The 17,989-nt window shown below is 37.5% G+C and overlaps 1 protein-coding gene across 2 annotated transcripts; it reads right to left on the reverse strand.

Moving 5' to 3' along the window:
• Window positions 1–1,076: 1,076 nt before the first annotated feature.
• On the reverse strand, window positions 1,077–17,666 carry LOC116805326. 2 transcript variants are annotated; one of them, XM_032736553.1, is made up of 3 exons: window positions 17,380–17,666; window positions 1,299–1,364; window positions 1,077–1,225 (listed from the first exon to the last, which is right to left on the reverse strand). In XM_032736553.1, exons 1-3 carry the CDS (start codon window positions 17,534–17,536, stop codon window positions 1,119–1,121), a joined length of 330 nt encoding a protein of 109 aa, XP_032592444.1. In that variant the 5' UTR covers window positions 17,537–17,666; the 3' UTR covers window positions 1,077–1,118. The 2 variants fall into 2 exon arrangements, with proteins under 2 accessions (XP_032592444.1, XP_032592445.1); XM_032736554.1 differs by lacking the exon at window positions 17,380–17,666 and adding an exon at window positions 4,438–4,716.
• Window positions 17,667–17,989: the final 323 nt, after the last annotated feature.

Below are 17,989 nucleotides of genomic sequence, written 5' to 3' on the forward strand. Positions count from 1 at the left end.
ACATTGTATGGCTGGGATTTGAGATTCAGTGGTGTTTTTTTTTTCAGTGTGTGAGAGGGTTTCGTTCTATGCTGCTTATAGTCAAGCAAAGAAAGCTAGCAAGCTGTATAGTATGGTAGATAGATACTACTATACAACCTACTACCTCAATTTGCCAGAGAGAAAAAGGTCCTTGGTGTAGTCCTTTTTGCTTGCTGGTTTTTGTTTTTTGTTTTTGTTCTTGTTTAGGTACAGGTTGGGATCATCAGCTCTTATGGTTTTTATATATCTTTGGCAAAATAACAAACAAAATGAAGCAACAAAATCTTGTGGTTGTGGTGCAAAAACATACAATAATTGGGAGTCTCAGAAAATACTTGTTTAAATTAATCACCAATTCGATAATTTTCATGATTTTATGCGAATTTTTTATTTTGCCTGTTAATAAAAGCAACAAAATATTTTGAATATGTTTTTGAATTTATATGGTTTATGATTTATAGCACAATATGAACAAATTTAATTATATATTATATATTTAAGGCTGTATGTGCAAGAGTTATTATTATTTATTTCTATTTGTGTATTTTTAATATACACAAATATTTTATTTATATTAAATGAAATGCATTTTGCTTTATATAAATATTTAGTTGTTTGGGTGCATTTATATTATTTTTCCTTTATGATTTCATGTTTGTTAAGTTGTCTAAAATTTTATTATAGTTTTCTTGTGTTTTACTGGCTTAGTTTGATTTTATATTTTTGCTTTTTAGGGTTATGTTGTTTCTTCATGATTATAACATAATTATATTATTGATTTTGAATGTATTTGATTTGAATTTTTATGAACATATTTTTATAATATTAAGTTATGTGTTATTATTTAGTTCCTTATTGTTTGTTTGTTGATAAAATTTCATTTATAGTTCTTTGTTTTCTCTGTGCTTTTGTTGCTTTACATATTCTTGTTGCTTGATATGTTTTAATGTTTCTTTTGTAGTCTTTTGTTGCCAAAAACCAGTTGTTTGCATTGACAGACTCCCATAATGCCGGTCTTGTAACAGATAAAAAACAGCACAAGTTCGGATTTACGGGTTTCTGTTAATGGTCCATATGTAAGTATGCACCATTTCTCATTATTTGATTATAATTTGATATTGGCTTATATGTGAGCCGTGAGTATTCCACATTTTCTCCCCATTTACGATTGTTGTGAAATTCGTTTTTCCTTTGTGCAGTGGAGCTGAAAGAAACAAAACGTTTACTATTCATTTTAATTCATTTCATTCATTCATTTTAATTTGAATTCCTCTTACTGCGACCAGGTTCAATGAAGAGAAGTATTTCCTTTTGCTGCACCTTTTGAGCGCATCGTGTTGCAACTGTAAATATAAAGAAATTGGAGTATTAGTTTATTTTTATTGCCAATATTTGCTGCATTCGTTTTGGCTGTAGGTAAATCTCTCAATAGATTTCTCCTCTGGCCACGTAAGCCGTTTGCTGCTCCGTTGTTCTTACTGCAGCAAGCTGCAATTCAATTTGCAACAAAGATGGAAACTGCATTACATATTCATAGCCATTCCCCCCGCCCCCCTCTCCACCATACCAACTCAAAAAAAAACAACAAAACAGAGATGCAAACGAAAAATCTGAACAGAAATTCAAAGAAACACACACACACTAAAAAATTGCACACCAGATAATCAAAAACTAACGGTTATAGCCATGTGAATATACATATATAGAAGTACATATATGTGTTTATCTAATATATATATATGTATATACATATATGTATGTGTTAGCTTTAGTTTGCTACGTTTTTGGGCAACTTGGCGTTGCGCTTCCTGAACGGCAAATGCTCGAAACAACAAAACTCAAAACTCTGAAATGCGACTGAGCAGCGCAGTCGCTGCGAGCAGCACGGTCTGCTGCTGCAGCTGAGCGTACCTATGTGTGTGTGTGTGTCTCTGTATCTATCGTATGTTTTGACTAAATGTTGCTTATGTTTGTTGTGCCTGCTGTTCGCTGTTGTTCTTGCTTGCACACACACACACACATACAACAGCGAGACGCTGCCAAAATGCTGCTGCGTCTTCACCCATTGGTGGCAGCAGCACAACTCACACACACACACGCACGTAACACAAACGTCGCGTTCTGTCTGAGAGCAGTTCGTTGGCTGTACCTATTTTGGCCAGGACCTGCCTCAACAAAATTTCGCACAGTCAACAACAACGACGGCGTCGACAAAGGCAGCGATAGCGGCAGCGGCAGCGACGTCAGCGCTTTCTCGTTTCCTTCCTACTTATGTTGCGACGCTGCCGTCGCGCGCAAAAAAAAATGAAAGAAAAAACCGGTAACAGCTCAGTAAGCAGCGGCAGCGCGACAGCGAGAGCTTTGTATTGCCATTGCCCCGCAATCGGCAAAAGCTCTCTTGTGCTCTCTTTGCACTGCACTAATGCTCTTATATATTTAAATTGTGCTCTTAGCGCGCATTTGTTTACTTTTTGCTTGTTTTGATTTTGGTTTTTGGCCCGCATTGCACTCATTTAACTGCTCCCTACACAAACAAACAAAAAAGAAACAAAAGTTTTTGTCATTTCATAAGCTGTAATTATTTTGGGATTTTTGTGTTTTGTGTGCTTACTGAATGATAAGCGTTGGTCTAAAAGTAGGCACATTAAGCATACGCCAGGGGAATGCCAGAAGTCGATATCTTTTACAGCCATTTATGCAAATACAATGTCGTAATCGAAATTTGCATTAAAATGAGAATAATACTTAAACGCAGCATTGTGCAAATTATATATTGCGAATTCACTTATTTTGCACATTAATCATCGATTTCCACGATTCAACGGCGAGCAATCATGTGCAAATTTTTGCATGAAAATCGAACTCGAGGCTATTAATTTTAATTTTTAATGGCCGACCCTTTGTCTGGGTCTGTGTGTGTGGGTGTATTTGTATTTGGCCGCTGGTCACTTAAATTTGTAACTTGATTGTTCAATTTCCGTGCATTGTATTTTTCATTATTAATATTCACATATTAAAAATTGAGTAGGAAATAATTTAAAATCAATTTATGAACAAAATTAATATTTAATTAATAATATTTATTTGTTTTAGATGTGCGCCACATTTTTCGATAATAAAGAAAAATTATTAGTTAGGGAATAATATTTTTTTCTTTTATATATGAGCGTATTAAAAAAATACTTCAACAATGGTCTTAATATTATTTGTGTGTTTAAGGATTTTTTAATAAATATACTTTATAGACATAAATTTAATTACTTGAATAAAAATAATTTAAAGCACAATATTCAGCAATTATCTTTTATTTATATTTTTATTTTATTTATTCAGTCCCTTTCAATGCAATCCCGCAGGGCAAATTCCCAATTCTCCGCCAATCTCAAAAAACCAAGGCCAACAAGGGTTTCAGCATATGAAAGCCAATGTCACACACACAAAAACACACACATAAACACACACACACACATACACACACAGTCATTGGCACCTACACAAAGCTCAATTGCACAAAATTATGCAATACGCCATTTGCAAGCGCGCGCTCTTAAGCTCGCTGCATTGCTCTCTTACACGCTGTCCCTCTCGTTCTCTCTCGCGCTTCCCCCTTAAACGTTTGCTTGCTTGCACGGTGCTCTTTCAATGCCATTGTCATGGGAGTTGCATACATAGGCAACATACACACACACACACATACTAGCAGACAAACTGTGAGATAAGCGGCACATGCAAGCAATTCAATTAGATGCCGTTTGTTGCTGTTGTTGCTTTTGTTGTTGTTGTTGTTTGTGAATGTTGCCTACTCCGTTTTCTTGGTTGTGCGACGGAGCCACAGACAACAACATGGCGCTGCGCGTGGAGAGCTGCAATGGAGACGTTGAGTTGAGTTTTGGCGTGGAGGCGACGACTCTTCTGCCATTTGAAAAATCCCAGTGGCGAGTTGGGAAGTTGGCAAGTTGGCACAGGCAAAGGCAACGGGCAAAGGCAAAGCCAAAGCCAAATGCAGAGTTGATTAACCTTTGCGCATTCTGTTTTGCAACTTCATTCGTACTGGAGCATTGGAGCTGCTGGCTCTGCTCTGCCGGTGTTGCCATTGCTCCGATTTAAATGCTGCCTGCTGTTGGAGTTATATGCATGCATGCATGCATGTGTGTGTGTGTGTTTGTGTTCGTGTGTGTGTTTGTGTTCGTGTGTGTGTGTGTTGGTGTGTGTGTGTATTTGTGCGTTTGTGTTTGTGTTAGTGTGTATTGGTGTGTGTGCTTCGTCTCTGTCTGTTGCGCTGCCTTCTTCCATGTTCGCAGTCATGTTAGCAGCCATTTTTAATAGCCATATGTACACACACACACTCATACATACACATACTCATACACACACATACTCATACACACACATACTCATACACACACACACACATACCCACTACGTGCATGATTGTATGCGTCTGTTTGGCTGGGGGTCTGTGACGACTTTTTTTCGGCTTCTTATTCTGCTGTGTGCTGCTATGTGCGGCGCGTAGTTTATGCTTCATTCACACTAAGCTGCACTGCCACGCCTCCAATGCGCGCCTCGCCCCTCGCCCCACACTCTCGTTCTTCTTCTTTTTTTGACTTTGCATACTTCGCTGTCTACGCTTCAATATTTTTCGGCACTCTTCTCCATGGTTGCCAATTGGCAAAGTTTTTAAATGTACCAAACTTACTTTTTGTTGAAAGCATAATTTTTTTGTATAGTAAATGATATTTTTATAAATGTTTTTATTCATAATTTAAATATGGAAGCATCTTGTCCAATTGGCCAAATTATGAAATGTACCAAACAGTAAAAGCAAATATTGCTTTTGTTGAAAAATATACTTTTTATATGGTAAATGTAATTTTTCTAAATGTTTTCTTGAGCAGTGAATTTTTTATTTTGCATACTTTGTTCAAATTATTAAAAAAAAGTATTATTTTTAGTTTAAAAAGTATCATTTTTATTTAGTAAATGTAATTCTTCTAAATGTTTTTCTGACTAATGAAATATTGTTTTGCACAATCTTTACAAATATGAACTACATTTATTTTGTGGTTTTTACGAAAAAGAGCAAAAAATGTACCAATGTAAATATTAAAAAAATAATAAAAAACCCAATTGTACCAGTTTTGGTACATTTGTACCAAATGTGGCAACCTTGCTCTTGTCGCCGTGTTGGTAATTGTAATTGAAATTTGGCGTTGAAGCGAGTAAATGATTCCTCTCGCTCTGCCTGCAGACTCTACTCTCTTTTGCTGAGTCGCTCTCGCTCTCTCTCTCTCTCTCTCTCTCTCTCTCTCTCTCTCTCTCTCTCTCTCTCTCTTTCTCTCTCTCTGCTGCCGCAGTCTTTTGCATGTTGTATTTTTATTACAGTTGCTGGGTTTTTTGGCAAAGCGGTTTTGGCGTTTATTTTGTCGTTTCGCTTCCTGTTTGTTGGTGTGGGTCATGGTTGTCGTTGCCTTGTCATCGCGACGCTCTCTTACTTCTCTCTTCGCTCTTCTCTCTTTTCTTTCCCGAATTTCGTGTATGAATGATGCTCCTTTTTACGGTCTTCCTTTTCCTTGCACACTTCACTTCACTCTCCTTGACGACTGTAGGTCTGGGTCCGAGTCTGGCCAGTCACTTGCTTTGCTTGTTATGACTCTGATGCTCTTTTGTTGCTCCGCAAAATTGCACAACATTGTCCCCCCACTCATTCTTTTGTGCAATTAAATCATAATGCTGATGTGTTTCTGTGTGTGTGTTCTGATTTGGCATATATATATGTGTGTGTGTGTGTGTGTGTTGCGTGCAGTGAGTCAGTTTCCTGATTCACTATTGATAGGGTATCATTTAAGCCGTTCACCTGTTGGCAGAACTAAAACACATTCGAGGAGAAGTTCGACATCAATTTTGGAAATTTGCTTGTTATAAAACTAGTTCGATTCGATCGTTCCAAAAACTTTTTAATAGAGTAAATCCAATTTTTGTACAATCTTTTATTTATCTATGTAAAAATTTTTACTGATTTATTTAAATTACCAGAAAGTATCACAACTATTTTTTTAAAATTAAAATTAAACTAGTAACTATAAATATTTCTTGTCTGGTTTTAGCCCAGCAAAACAGGTTCAATTTAACCGTTTTGAATTGCCTCTAAACACCTGTTATACTGAGACCGAATCGGTTTTATGGCACCATCAACAACTGTGCTAATCATGCTCAATATCAAAGCATTGCATATGCAACTCTGTGTGTGTGTGTGTGTGTATGATATGGGTGCATTTGCTTGGTAGCAAGTTGTGCTAGGGCCTCTTTTTGTATAAATTTTTTTTTTTTTTTTGCTGCCTTTTGTTTCTGTCTGAGTCTGTTTCTGTTACTGCTGCGTGTTGCCTGTGCGTTGTGTCTGTCTCTGCATCTTCTTCTGTCCGATTGCGATTTGTATCTTCGCATTCGTTTTTCTTATTGGCTGCTGTTTATTTGCGCTGTGCGTTCGTTTATTGAGTTTGCTTTATGTCTGCGGGGCGTTCAATGAACTTCTGCACCGCCTGCTGCTGCTATTACTGCTGCTGCTGCTGCTGTTTGCCTCCACGCAGACAATGCGATTCTGAGAGAATCTCCGGCGTAGAGTTGTCGCCCATCCAAGTAATTGTCAACCCCGACCCGCCAGTCCCCCGCGCCATAGCAAAACTTTTCCTATCGAGCGATTATCGAAGGAAAGCAGAAAAGAGCTTAAAAAAAGCGCAAGATATTGAAAGCGCAGCGCAGAAGATATTAAAATAACTTGCAAGACACAATAAGGCAGCAGCATCTGCAGCAGCATCATCAGCAGCATCATCAGCAACAGAAAGCAGAACGGGGAGAGGCAGCGAGTGGCAGAGATAAGCAGCTATGGTTATTTTTTTGTGCTGCAGTTGCCTGAATATAATTTCATGTTATGCCAAAGCACAAAAACAAATACACGTGTCGCTTAAGCTGTGTGCACTCAGCAATGTTGCCAATTACGCATTTTTCCCGCCAACTCTAGCTTCATTTGAAAGTGATCGGCGGGAATAATTGACGGTTTTAGCGCTGTTTTATTTTATTTTAGCTTCTTTGTAAATTTACAATTACAATACATGAGCAAGCGCAAAGTCATAAAGTTTGTAGCGCTCATGTGAGATTTTAAAATAAATTGTAGCTTTTTTCAACCAAAATCTAGCTTTTTTTTGCAGCTCAAAAGTTGACAGCACTGGTGTGGAGAAGAGCTTGATGACGAAGTCACAGCAAAAGGAAGGCTGGCAGAAGCAGAAGCCGAAGCAGACACAGACGCCGACTGCCGGGGCATGTGGGCAATGCGAAATAACATAGAATGACGTAGCAAAAGCAAAGCAGAGCAAAAAGCAGCAAGAGCAGCAGCAGCGACAGCAGCGGCGGCAGCAGCAGCGGTGGCATCAGCACATAAGCGAAGCCACATGCAATGCAATTTCAAAGGTCAATGACACACAGCGTGCAGCGCAGCAGAGCATTAAGAGCGTAAGAGAGCGCACACAAGCAAGCAGCGAGAGCAGCAAACAAAAGCTTTACTCCTATAATTTGGCGCTCTCTTTGGCAAGCTTCTCACGCTCTTTGTGCTTGCAAAATATCCACAAAGTGAATTTTGCACTCGATTCTCTTTTTGTTGCTGTGGCTGCTTTTCATTCACACACAGGAAATACGCAAGCTGTCGTTGTTATTGTTATTGTATTTGCTGCTGCTGTTGCTGCTGCTGTTTGTAATTTTTCATTGTTGTTGATTGCATTTTACGTTGCTTTGCAACTGTGCAATGCAAAGAACTGACGACTGACACCCACACATGTTCCACAATTCACTCAGCCGCTATTCCAAAAGAGAGAGCGAGAGAGACAGAGAGAGAGAGAGAGAGAATATTCCTTAAGCTTTTCAGCCTCAATGAGTTATGAGTGTGGTTGTATGTGGGTGCGCTCATAAATTATGCACAAAGTAAAGAAAGCAAAAATGCAATTATTTTCATTAAGAGAATATCTTGCTCAGCAGATGAGGAAGCGCATCACTTAAGCTGACAGCAAAAGTTCTTCCCAGCTGAGCAGAGCTGAGCGCCAACTTTGGTTAATAAAATACAAAGTTTACTAGCCCAAAAAACTTTCGGCTGTTGTCAAAAAATATTTAGTTATATAATTTATAGCTGCTGGGTTAGCTCATAATCAACGCCTGATTCGCTATCTCGCTCAGTCTAAGCATTGTGGTATAGTGGCAGCTATCTATCCCGCTCGCTAATATTCAAACTTTGAATGCACGAAGAAAGAGAGGAACTATTGGGAGATAGATTATTTAAAGCGAATCGTTGGCCATTCTTAGTTTTTTTTTTATACTTTTAGATTTGGAAATACGATAAGAACAAATTTTCAAATGGTTTTTGTTGTTTGTATTCTTTGTTTTAATTTTAATGATTTCTTGAGAAAAATTACACATGACTTTAAAATGTTTTGTTCTGTTAGAATTTCCGTATGTCAAGAGCTAGACAACCAAAAATACACAAATCAATAAATATTTGATTTAAGTATAAATATATCAATATATCACATAAAAGAAATGAATCAACAATTAATAATCAAATAAATTGAGTAACTCGATGATCTTAAATCGGGTTAATCATACGATTAATATTCAAATACAAAAATATGCAGAACAAGAATGTTAAATGCAACAATTACATCTATCTGCAAAGCAATAAAAAGGTCAAAGGACATCAGGCGTGAAAGCAATCAAGCAAACAGACAGTTAGAGTATTCAACGTTTAACATTCGACACAAAAGCACAAAGTCGGACAAAAACAAAAAAAAAACGAAGAAAAGAGAAATAGCAACAACAAAAAGAACAAGAATAACAAGAAGAGGAGGAAGAAGAGGTAACAAAGCGTTTACCGCACGCTATTTCATCTCGGTGCTTTCGAGGCTAACGAAAAAAGTTAGGTTAGGTTATGGACGCCGCCACATGGAGTGCAGCACACCAAGTGGCAACGGCGCAGAGGAGGGGTGAGACTACATGACAACAGAAACGGGTTCAAAATCCTATGCAACATGGCAACACACACCAAACACAAAAGCAACTAGAGAAACACACACAACACACACGCACACAAGGTAGACGAACCAAAGTCGAATACAAACTCGAAACAAACCCCTCTTGACCCCCTCTCTCTCCGTGCACCTTAAATCCCCAACCGTGTTTGCGACTCCAATAGAGCGTGGCTTGGGCAGTTCTGTTTGGCTCCAGGCAAGGGACACGAGGCCGCAAAAAAAACTCGTTTATTGACGTTGCAAAAGGAAAAAAAACAGAACAGAACAGAACAGAAAAGAACAGAGCAGCGCTAAAATGCAACGTCATCGTGCGCAGAACAAAAAAGCAAGAGGAACGCTTTGGCACCCCTCCGAGGCACAACAACGCGACGATATATGCAAGAAGAAGAAGCATCAACAGCAGCAGCAGCAGCAAAAGAATACCAATGTCATTTTGAGGATCAGTGTACGTTGTTAAACCAGAATTCACTACATTATTATTATTTTTTTTTTCATCACTGGCGATTTTTTGCCCCTGATCAAATATTTATGTGTTGACTGAACTTGTGCTCATTATTGCGCAAGATACCCTGTAAAAAACTCATTGAGCATTAACAGCTTAGCTTTGAACTTGAAGACTAGTAAGTATCGATTTTAATTGGTTTTTCCTCTTTTTATTATAATGTAAATAAGTCTTTCCAGTAGTCAACGAAGCTCAAAAATATAGTAAATGGTATTTGGCAAGTCTATCATTTTGCGAATTTGGACAGTTTGTAGAGTTGTGTTTGGTATAAGCCCCGTGTTTAACCTGGAGTGCAATGCGCTGAAGCGTTAGTCCAATTAGTGAATGCAAATCTAATTACGCATACGCCGCGTGTTACCAAAAAAAAAAAATATATATATATAAACTGGTTTACCCATTGATACAGAAGACTGGACATTTGCAGCTGGCCTTTAAATGCTGCTGCTGGCCAACAAAAATCCAACGGCTTTTCATTTGTCCCGTTTTATACACTTGCCCACTTCTTGCAACCTGCAAAATGTTGTTGTAGTTGTTGCATTCAATTGGCTTCTTGGTCAGCAACAGCAGCAGCAGCAGCAACTTCCGCCTTTGCGCCTTAGAGTAATTCCTCAAGAGTTGTGGCATAAATTAGCTTTACCGTTATGCAGTACAGATACAGAGAAAGAAGCGAAAGAGAAAGAGGAAGAGCAAGAGTCACCTGACCATATAATTTGGTAAGCAATTTTAAAGACAAAAATCTGTTGATTTTTATGGGATTTGCGGCCTGGTGCGGCAAAGTTTGCAAATAACCTGAGCACCTCGGCCAATTGATGTAGCATGATTATTATAGCAAAAGGGCTTATATACATAAATATATATATTTACGTATATATATATGTAAGTATATATGAAGTGAGCTGGTGAAACTGATAGGCAGCCATATCTGGAAATTATATGTAAAAGATCTGAAAGTTTATGCACAAATTGAATTTGCGTGGTATTTTTTCGTGATTGCAAGAAAAGAGGGAGCAGCTTTGTTAAACGAAAAAGAAACAAAAGACTTAGTTAAACTGTTAAAATACATATGTAAGAAGGCTATAGTCGAGCCAATTGATTAGATCTCGGTCATGTTAGTCCGCACTGATTTGAAACTGAAAAGCAACTTAAAATGAAATGAAATGCTGATGTAATTTTTAATTTTTCTGTGTCAATTTCTAATGACTGCAGCTTAAGCGGAACAAATAATAAAAAAATTAAACAAAAAATATAGAACATAAAATGACTAAATGTTAAATTGTTAAATTAAGACGGCGCGACATCAATATCAAAATGGCGTCCAACATGCGGCTAGCTATTTAAACAGCAAATTGAAATTAATGAGTGAAAAAAGTAACGCAAAAACCAAATAAACAGCAATCAAAAAGTAGCACCGCAATAGCAACAGCCAAAGCAATAACAACACAAACAGCAACAACAACAAAAACAACAACAGCTTTGACGCCTTAGCAACACAATGCGAACAAATATTTAATAGTGTGACAAACCGATTGACGGCCATTTTGCATATGCTAGAACTGTACAGAGAGCGAAAGAGTGAAAGAGTGAGCGGGAGAGCGGGAGAGAGAGCAGATTAAGTGGTGAGAGTGGAAAAAGACAGCAGATAGAAAGAGAAGAAAACTTGTCTGTGTATATCGAAGGCAACCATTAGATGATGTAATCCAATAGGAGAGTTTTATCATAAGCATCAGCGCTCGAAGAAGCCGGTTTTTCGTAGCAGTCAGCTTTTGTACGTTTCTGAAATTTTGAAGATCTGTCTAAAAATGTATTTGATATCTTACGCACGTCGAAGATTATATTAGATTGGACCGTAGTCAAACTGTCATCATTTAAATGTACATTCTTACTATATATTTAGAAAATCGATCGATGAAAGCTCTATGATTTTTTGTAAACATTTTAGGTGATTATTAACATGCATAGCCGGGGAAAAAATTTGTTAAACAAAAAGAGCTCATCTTCGACCGATCGTTCCTATGCTAGCTATATGAAATCTTAATGGGATCTTAATGATTTTTTTCTTCAAAATATTAGTAGTATAATAACACATATAAATTATGATTTTGATTAACATAAAAGTTTATTTTACAAAAACCGACTGTTTCTATGGAAATTATATAATATAGTGATCTAATCCGGCCAGTTTCGTCATATGTATGTACTGGTTACACAAAGTTTTAACAAGCTATATTCAAAACAGGGGAACTAGTTCGTACAGACAAAAGAACAAGCTAAAAATAAACTATAAAAGTAGAATACTTCGTTCTACCTTTAAGAGTAGTTCTTGATCCGGTACAAGTCAGAAAATACCTATTAAAAAACACTATTTAAGTTGACAATAGAACTAAAATATTAATGACTTAAATGATGATATTAACATATTCAATGCTGATTACCATTTATCTTATCTGAAACTTGTCTACAACAATAAGCAACTTATGTTCAAAGTACAACATTTTTAGTTTAGTAAAACTGAAGATCTAAATATTCTCTCTATAGATTTCCGCTGTACTCTATTAAATGTTTGTCCTATACGTTTTTACATTCTTCTTCTTTTTCTAACAGCGACAATTTGTCAATCTATGCAAGGGCCATAAAATGCTGAAAGGCCGTAAAACAGCAGCGAGGCAATATTTTAAGCAGAGCGTCGCTTAATTCTCATTGGTCAGCTGCAGTGTCTGAGAAGAGTGGTCGGGGTGGGATGGGGCGGGGCAGGGGTATTTCGTTAGTAGGGTGTCGCATTGAATAGAAACGGAAACAAAGCGTGCGTTGGTTGAAATGGAAGTAGCAGGGGAAGTGGTAGGGCAAGTGGAAGGGCGTATTGTTCCAGGGGGCATTTTGCCATTACTAATGAGACGCAGTTGTTTAGTATGTGTGTATGTTTGTGGGTGTGGGTGTGTGTGTGTGTGTGTGGCTGTGTGTTTGCGCTTGCGAATGTGTGTCAGAAAATATGCGAATATGACATAATTTAAATGAACGGATGACATTCATTACAATGCATTTGCAATTGCAATTGTTTTCCAGAGTGTTGCATTCTCTCTTTCTCTCACTCACTCACTCTCTCTCTCTCTCTCTATCGCCCTCTCTTTCTCAGTTTTGAATGACTTATGTAAATAAATTGGTTTTTGTTAGGGTTAGTCATGACCTAACGATAGTTGAAAACAAGTTGAACTGAACTAGGCGAATATGTCAGACTAGCAGGTTACCCTAGATTAAGGTTTCCACAGTAAGAAATCGGTCAAAACTGAACTGAATTTCAATGCAAAACATTTGGCTTTGGATTTTGGCTTCTACGTGAATACAGCATTTAAATATGAAAAGACGATTTCCTATGAAAAGTAATAAGTGAACAGATCAATTTGTTTTGTGGAACAAGAGATTTTATAAGCGCTTTACTTTCACAGGTGTAACAGAATAGCTGCGCAAACTGATTACACCTTTATAATGCATTCACAGATGCATTGTGGGTAAATTAAACACCCCCCTCCACGGAAGGCTGCGTTGCATTTAGTGTTACGCTCTGATAACGTTAACTTCTGCAGCGTGTTAACCCCTAATATAAAGTACTATTGCAGGGTAAAAAAAAAAAAATAGGTAAAAGGTATATTTTGTAGCTGGTCCAAATCCAAGACACAAGCGCATTTACAGAAGTCAGTGAAGCGAACCCAGACGATTGAGCCCTAAGTTGCCAGTTAGTCCAAACACTGCAATTGGACTTATAGCCATGGCCAACAATTAAATGCAGCTGGGAGCTGAACAGAAACGGCAGCTGCTAATAGGCTGCTGAGTGCATCGAGCAGGGATTATGCTCGGCATGTTGGTTCATTGATGACAAGCCCGGAAATGTGCAGAAAATGCAGGTGACAACCCACAGCCCCTCCCCCTCCCCGTACTACTCATACACATACAATTTGCAAAGTGCATGCAGCTTAAGCGATTCCAATTATGGCCACCATTTAGTGTGTTATTGTTGCTGTTCTTGTTGGATTATTGCCTGTGGTTAGATTTGTTGCCCTTGACCAGTATTGGCATTAATCAATGGACTATAAAATTCGAATCACGTTTTGTTAGTCATTAAAGCTGAGTATTTGTTATTTATTCTTTTAATTGAAAACTATTAGAAAGTTTATAAGAAACAGGGCATTTATTCGTATATTATTACACTGGGCGAAAAATTGTAAACAATCGAATTTTATTGAACAGTTAAAACTATAGTGAAATGAATTACTAAACTACATTATGCAGATTTAAAAGTGATGCGAGAAGTTTTATGAATACATTTTTATTATTCTTTTCTTATACACTTATTAGGTATTGGGGAATTTTGATCCACCTAATGAAAATCGATCTATTATATCGAATTAAAATACAAACTTAAAGAACTATACAAATAGTTTTAAGAATCAGGCAAATAAGTTTAGAAGTGGACATTAGTTGGCAATTAAGTATCAAAAATCGAAGCGTTATATTTACCGAAAATAGAGCAATGCGGATAAATTCATGTTTTTCTTATACTGGTTTCTATAATAAGTAATTAAATTAATAGAATTGCTTGTTTAACCAACAATAAGCAACAAAATATAACTTATCTTGATCACCTGATGCAAATAACGATCGTTGAAATCGATCAAAACTAAGGCGTAATTAAAGAAAACAAACGGAAATGAATTAAAAAGTTTGAATAGCTCAAAGCAACCACAACAACAAAAAAGAGAACAACAAACCGAGCAACAACTGAAACTTGAGCAAACAGAAGACAGCCTGAGATATGTTTGCCAATTGAATTTCAAGTAAATATGAATACACATAGAGACACAGATACACACACACACATACACACATACAGATAGAGATAGAGAGAGCTGCTCAAACTGTGTGTAACTAAATGCTGTGTTCTTAAAACTGTAGCCAAGTCTGTAGTTGTAGCTGTATCTTGTGCATCTGTAGTTGTATCTGTATCTACACTGTATTCTTTTCCGTGCCTGTCTCTGTCTTTGCCTCTGTGTGTATCTATTGAATGCATTTTACGCTTTAAAAGGAATTTTGTAGTTTATGGCTGCGGCAACAGACGATATAAAGTGCCCACAGTCCCCCACTGTCCCTAGCCGTCCTCTATTAGTCTCTATGACTGTACTCCAAGAGCAGCAGCAGCAGCAGCAGCAGTCGTCGCGATGCCAACGACGTCATCAGCGCCATTATCAACGCCGCGACTCTGCAGCAATGGCGGCGATACCTCTGCTTATAGGAGAAAAAAACACACACAGACACACACGCACACACAATAGAATGGCACGACTATGTTACATACCCTATAGAAGCATGGACCACTTGGTCAGTTGTAAGTTTTGGTCTTATAGCCTTAGATTCTCGCATGTTTAAAGCATGTCAAGTTAGGGACAACATTCTGTACATTCAACATTCAAAATTTGATCCGAGATATTCGTATCGATGGCTTAAAAAGTAGGCCAATATCAATATCACAAAAGATAGTGAAACTATCAACAATGTAAAATTGTCGCCTACCATTCTTAAATCACGTTTCGAATTTTACAAATTCGTTCAGAGTATTTTACAATTAAAGAATTTCATAAAATTTTAATTATAAAATTATTTAAGCATGAGCAAAGTCCAAAAAGAACCTATAAATTGGATGCTCATGATAAGATGTCTTCAAATCCAAAGTTCTTTTTCAAACATCTTTTGCGTTACATTTTTCCAGCTATATGAAATTGTGATCTCATCCGACTGATTGCGACATGTGCCCAAAGTCTAAATATGAGCATATTTCAAGTTTCATCAGTATTGCAACAAAACCGATCAAGCTCACATAGCGGGGCAAATGTATTTGCCTATTATCGACTAGACTTTTAATGATAATCAAGTATACGTAAACCTAATAAGGTCTACTTCAACACGTTACACACTTAACGAAAAAATCATAAAACCCACTGCGAGGGTGTTACAGAAAAAAAGGGCTCAAAGAAAAACTAGTAACAGCCACAACAAGAACAACAACAATGCAATAGTTGTTGCCATTGCATCTGGCGATTGGCGAGTTGTTAGTGAGTCAAGTCCGCCACTTTTTTGTGCTCTTTGTCTATCCGCTCAGATACGATTTGATTGCATTTGCCAGTTGTCCGAGCAACGGCTTAGCGCACAAACAGTAACCTTTTCCAAACATTCAAAGGCAACTGGTGAAAAACATATTTCAATTATAAGCTTCTCAGTTTGGTTTTTCTTTTTATGTTTATGCCCTTATACAAATTACGTATACGCAGTGTTGAATAATAACCAGCACAAAGGGTTAGCTGAACGGAAATGTTGAGTGCACTATAGCAAAAAGTTAGTCCTCATAACGATGTAAAGCAAAGCACTGATTTAAACTTTAGCTGCTTTTGTTGAAAATACAACTGAGTTCAATTTAATGGTTTTCAATTTCATGCAAATTATACATTTATTAAGCATTACATTTAACACCAGGTAATTAAAATTATATTAGTCAAAGTTCTTTGCTTTAATGATATTTTTTTATATTAGATCGAACTACTATATCCCATAGCTCTAAGAGCAACAGTCGGTCGGAAGATAATCTCTTATATGATAAACTTTTTTGCTAAACACGAGATCCGAATCAAACTCACAAAATAAACTGAAATGCAAAACTAGTCATAAAAAAAAACTGCTAAAGCACAGAGCATAAGATTAAGTGATTTTCAATAGAGTCATCATATTTCCTACAGCGGTTTATTTATTGAAGTCGCTGTAAACAATTTAGCTAGCCGCTTCATCCACAAACAAAGAGAGAGAGAGAGAGAGAGAGAGAGAGACGCGAGCCAATGGAGATGCGAAGACAAATCAAATTGCAAATGCAGCTGACAGCTGAGGCGTCGTCACTGCAACTAGAAACCACAAGACAAACACACACACACACAGACACACACCCACGCATACACGCTGTATCAATGTCAAAGTATGCAGAGTTCGCTAAGCAAGGACATGTGGCAAGGAGTGGGAGGAGGCGGAGGTTGCAATGAAGTGCAAGGGAATCAATGCTTCACTGAATTGACATATGCAGCTACTCGGAACAAGAGCAACAAAAACAAAAACAACAACTGGTTTCCAGCTGTGCCCAGTTATATATCTGAATATATATACACATATATATATATATATATATATATCTGTTTATGCATATTCGATTGTGTGGGCAGCCAGCGGAATGCGTCCATTCAAGGGCAGAGTTTTCGGTTCCCAGTTGGAGCTCTGAAAGCTCTTGCTCCATTTTTTAGGGGCTGCATGCTATAAATAGATGCTAGCTGGCTGGCTGACTGGTTGCCTGGCTGGCTGCATGCCTGCATGGCTGGAGCAATGTTCTAAAATACATATGCAAATGTGTAAATTCACCACACGGCGTATACGCAATACAATAATGCACTGAATTGAATATCATAGTATTCCTATTTATCAGAATGTCACAGCGGACCCGGCCCCAATTGAAATTTAGAACCGTAAACGAAATCGAAATCCGACATTATCTTACGGCCGATTAATATTAGCATTTGATAATTCAATTAAACTAATATGCATTCATACGATTTGCACTATTTGCTATTTCTTGTTTGCTATTAACTTCTTGTGAATTCTCCTCACGTTTGCCTGCTGCTTCACATTTCATAGGACGTGGGTTAAAGTCAACTTAAATTTATTTCATTGTAGCTGTTATTCACTGTATTTGTGCAGGCTAAAACTCACCACACACAGGCCAAAAGCGGCGAAAAGCAAATGCGCGTCCTTGCACTGTCTCCCTGTTTCCTGTTTGCCGCTGCTGCCTCTCCCAGTCCCTGTCCTTGTCCCTGTGTCGGTGTTGCACTCTCCGTTTGGCGCGGCATCCTCTTTGCACTTGAACCATTGTCCTTAGAGCCTCAAAGGCGATGCCGACAGCAAAAACAGCTGCTATCCCTTTCTCACTTGCGTTGCTTTTTACCGAGCTGCGCTTCGGTTTTTTGCTTCTTGCTAATAGTTTTTCATTTCTTTTTATTTTCCTTTATATCTATTTTGTTGTTTTTTCTTTGGGTATTTTTACTATGCAATTTGTTTTTATTTGTTGTTAGTTTTTTGGTCTTGAAAAAAAATGCAACGCGTGCGCAGTTTCAGATTTCCGAGTCAGTTTTGCATTTTGTTTTTAATTGTTGTGTATTATTTATGTAATTGCAATTGTTTATACACACATACATACACACACACACAAGTTTATTTGTATGTGTGTTTGGATAGTGGTAAATTTGTATTAATTTATTTGTATGTATTCTGTGGTGTTGATTTGATTTGATTTCGTGGCAAATGCCAGATGAGTAATTTGTGT

The sequence above is a fragment of the Drosophila grimshawi genome, unplaced genomic scaffold (assembly GCF_018153295.1).
Source record: "Drosophila grimshawi isolate 15287-2541.00 unplaced genomic scaffold, ASM1815329v1 contig_1377, whole genome shotgun sequence".
NCBI lineage: Eukaryota > Metazoa > Arthropoda > Insecta > Diptera > Drosophilidae > Drosophila > Drosophila grimshawi.

Bases quoted from the DNA above. Each gene is read 5' to 3' on its own strand.
- LOC116805326 (XM_032736553.1), bottom strand. From the start codon at position 17,536: ATGGTTCAAGTGCAAAGAGGATGCCGCGCCAAACGGAGAGTGCAACAC. The intron at 1,365-17,379 runs GTGAGTTTTAGC...TTATATTTACAG, and splicing joins CCGCTTTTGGCCTGTGTGTG to TTGCAACACGATGCGCTCAA. The intron at 1,226-1,298 runs GTAAGAGGAATT...TGTTTCTTTCAG, and splicing joins CTTCATTGAACCTGGTCGCA to CTCCACTGCACAAAGGAAAA.